The sequence below is a fragment of the Salvia splendens genome, chromosome 20 (genome assembly GCF_004379255.2).
Source record: "Salvia splendens isolate huo1 chromosome 20, SspV2, whole genome shotgun sequence".
Lineage (NCBI taxonomy): Eukaryota > Viridiplantae > Streptophyta > Magnoliopsida > Lamiales > Lamiaceae > Salvia > Salvia splendens.
The window spans coordinates 658,940-662,603 of NC_056051.1; the positions used below are offsets into that span (position 1 = coordinate 658,940).

General features: G+C 37.3%; 1 protein-coding gene and 1 long non-coding RNA gene across 5 annotated transcripts; one reads left to right on the forward strand and one right to left on the reverse strand.

The window, feature by feature from the left end:
• Positions 1–2,234, forward strand: LOC121782905 (dihydrodipicolinate reductase-like protein CRR1, chloroplastic). 4 transcript variants are annotated; one of them, XR_006046473.1, is made up of 11 exons: positions 1–140; positions 378–522; positions 603–725; positions 802–876; positions 951–1,016; positions 1,163–1,258; positions 1,333–1,449; positions 1,536–1,628; positions 1,691–1,787; positions 1,864–1,950; positions 2,030–2,234. XR_006046473.1 is itself a non-coding variant. In XM_042180900.1 (11 exons), exons 2-11 carry the CDS (start codon positions 406–408, stop codon positions 2,060–2,062), a joined length of 909 nt encoding a protein of 302 aa, XP_042036834.1. In that variant the 5' UTR covers positions 1–140; positions 378–405; the 3' UTR covers positions 2,063–2,234. The 4 variants fall into 4 exon arrangements, 3 of the variants coding, with proteins under 3 accessions (XP_042036834.1, XP_042036835.1, XP_042036836.1); XM_042180900.1 differs by having other exon boundaries at positions 1,691–1,792; XM_042180901.1 differs by having other exon boundaries at positions 802–855; positions 1,691–1,792.
• Positions 2,235–2,373: 139 nt separating this feature from the next.
• Positions 2,374–3,452, reverse strand: LOC121782906. Its single transcript, XR_006046474.1, has 3 exons — positions 3,312–3,452; positions 2,947–3,148; positions 2,374–2,536 (listed from the first exon to the last, which is right to left on the reverse strand). It is a non-coding gene; the product is annotated as an uncharacterized LOC121782906 (long non-coding RNA).
• Between the last annotated feature and the right edge of the window lie 212 nt (positions 3,453–3,664).

Consider the following 3,664-nt stretch of genomic DNA (forward strand, 5'->3'; position numbering starts at 1 on the left):
TTTTTTTTTTTTCGTTCTTGTTTTATTTAGCTCTCATCCACAATTTTCCAATCATTTCCCAAAATAAAACAGAGAGCAAAAGCAGAGAGTGAGAGTTTCTGTACAGCTTTGGAGTGGATATCAAGTCTCAAACACGAAAGGTACACTCCAACTGCATCCACTTTCAATATCTCTTCTCCTTCAGCATGTTCACATACAAATTTAGCATTAATTCAACCAACAAATCCTACCTTATCCACATCCACCTTGGCTGCTACTCCATTTAATTCATGTTGGGCTCTCTTGAAATGTATAAAATCTCCGGATTAAATTAGAAAATAAATTTTTAGTCATTGTTCGTCGGCTTTGCTATCCCTAACAAGGTGCGGTCGTGACAGAAACTCAAGTTATCAAGTCAGAGCAGCCATGGCGGCAGCATCAACCTGCAAATTCCATCCCACAAACTATAAATATCTTCAACCTTCAAAAAGAATAATTCCCTACATCTCTTGCATTGCACAGCCTTCGCAGAGCAACATTAAGGTTATTATATAAACTTAATTACTTGAGTTAGGCATATAGTATTTACTATTAACTAAAGAAATCTAAGAATGTGGAGTTAGGTGATCATAAATGGGGCAGCAAAGGAAATTGGTAGGGCAGCTGTGGTTGCTGTGACAAATGCAAGAGGCATGGAGATTGTTGGTGCTGTGGATTCTCACCTTGTGGGACAAGACATAGGGAAGGTTATACATATTTACTTGTTTTCCATTTATTTATAAGTTTGAAATTGAGTTTTTTAGTTCATAATTTTGTTGTTAGGTTTGTGGCATGGAAGAGCCTTTGGAAATACCCATATTAAATGACATTACTATGGTATTAGGTTCCATATCACAAGTGAGAAGAAGAATCAATTTTACTGTAGTAATCAAGAATATGTACTTAAGTTCTCAAAGTGAACACTATTGCAGTTGAAAGCAAACGCAGTTGTGGTGGATTTTACCGATGCTTCCGCGGTTTACGACAATGTGAAACAGGTTGGTTTGATTACATATGTTACAGAGATGAATTAAGTCGTTTAACAAGTTGCCAGGATCCATAACTTCTCTATGACAAAATGTATGTTCTTATCATGGTTTGTCTTGCCTATATTCCCTACTAAACGGTCCATAAATGTAAACAGGCGACAGCATTCGGAATGAAAACTGTAGTTTATGTGCCTCGAATCAATATGGAGACGGTTTCTGCATTATCAGCATTTTGTGAAAAAGCCACAATGGTCAGATTCAGATTCAGATTCAGATTCAGATTCAGATTCCTTCACATTTCACAAAATTGTTACATTACTTACAGGGTTGCCTAGTAGCACCAACTCTTTCCATTGGCAGCATACTACTGCAGCAAGCTGCAATTTCAGCATCTTTTCACTACAACAATGTTGAGATTGTTGAATCAAGAGCCACTGCTGGGGTACGTCTATCAATCCACTATTGTGACAATATTCGAGATGATGCTTGCTAGCTGCTAATGTATTAGTTTGATTTTCATGGGAACAGGACTTACCGTCGCAGGAGGCGATACAAATAGCAAACAACATGACCAACCTGGGGCAGATGTACAATAGAGAAGATGCATCAACTGACATTTCGGTAAGGAGAAATGTAAACTCCTAGTGTATATGTGGATTCTCATAATAAGTATTTATTTGTAGGCCAGGGGTCAAGTTGTTGGAGATGACGGAGTGCGCGTGCATAGTTTGGTTCTTCCAGGCCTTCCCTCGAGTACAACAGTCCACTTTTCCCGGCCCGGTGAGGTGCGGTACATTCAATATATCTATTTCACTAAAAACAACGTAACAAACAATTCATATGATTCCTGGAACAGGTTTACACCGTCAAACATGATATCACCAACGTCCATTCTCTCATGCCTGGCTTGCTTCTAGCCATCAGAAAAGTCGTGCGTCTTAAGGTAATTCTAACTTCATCTCAGTTTAGGAATGCATCAAATGACAAATATATTTATGAATTTGTTACCTATGTTTATGCAGAATCTGGTCTATGGTTTGGAGAAGTTCCTGTAGCTTCACCAACACCTTCCACATTAGCCGGAGACATCACCGTAGATAGAAGCAAATGATTTATCACATCATTTCTTTTTTTGAGTTCTCACCAATTTTTTTTGAAAATTCAAGAGATAACCCTATTAAGATTCACATGTTACTACTATATGTTTATATATTTGTTTCTCTTCTATATTCACGCGATCAAGGCACTGGGAGACATCTTTACACGCTCTTACTCGAGACTATAATAGATGAAAAGCCTGTGTTTTGAATACAATTGTTGTGTTTTGCATTCTTCCAATGGAAACGTATATAAGAAGAATATAATCCACCATGAAGCAAGTCAACAATGCTTTCCATATACGTTGTCTTTCTCGTTTGTGGAAGCGGTCCAGCATGGCAGCTTGCCTTCGACCAGCAACTGAATCTTGTTTTTTAGCCTCCACATTAGTTTCCTTCGCTCCCTTGTAAGGCTGTGGATGGTCTGATAAACTATATGATGAAGATAAATAATATATCAGTGAAGTATTAAGGAAATCAAATACACCATTGTCATGGATATAACAGGGTAGTACTTATGCCTACTCCGAGACAAATTTATCCATCTCATGTTCTTTACCCAAGGAATTTTAAATTCATTGGCATAACATCTACTAATAGCCACACTAAATATTTACATTTCCGGTTTATTGATTTGATTTGTTTAAGGAAGCACGGATAGAATACTAACATGAGCTTGACTTAAAAGACTTCACAAGACTAATAGCTTCCCAAACAGGTCACATGGGCACAAGTAATGTCAAATAGCAAGATTTGCATCATTCTGTCTCAAATAAAGATGCCCTCAAAGTGAATAATTATGCCAAGGGAGATGGATGGAGATTAGGAATAAGATAGTGTACATTCTAATGCGAGGATAAGGCAGAGATACATTTCTAGGATTATTTTCATATGGTTCATAATGCAAAGCAAATGAGCCCTTGCCACGCTGGAAAAGTCGGCACTGAAACTTGCAGGAATGCTGGAGTCTACTTTGTTGCGACTCACATGCCTTTTTTGAAGTCTTTCCACAATATTTTCCTAGCAAGCCCAATAGCAGTTAATCTACAAGAAACAGTATAATGATATTAACATTTTCGAAATGAAGAAACATTTTTTGGAAACAAGCATCTGATCATTTACAAAGAAGAAGTGTCTCTAGTATTCCATAGTCCCTATTGATTAAAAAATTATTTTATAACACCAAAGAAAAGAGAAAAAAACGTACTATATGGGATGCTGAATTTTGGCAATCCCCGTTGTCGATTCCTCTTCTGAGCTGAGCTTCTTCACCTGATAAAAAGTACCGGAGTAAGTAATATTGTGTTTCTATTTTAGAATGCCATAAAGTTTTTGTGATGGATTGTGAAAGTTGTAACATAAACAAGGACTCATTGACATCATTCTTTAACTCAAATAACCACTAATGTAGGCAACAACTTTGTGTAGAAGCAATGCAAACAGTCAATGGCGAAGCCACGTTGGTCCCCCCATCAATTTTTTTAATTGCCTATGTATTATATATTCAAGCAACGCTTTACATGTAATACCCGTAACTTAGTTGGTCGGAGATGTTGTCTA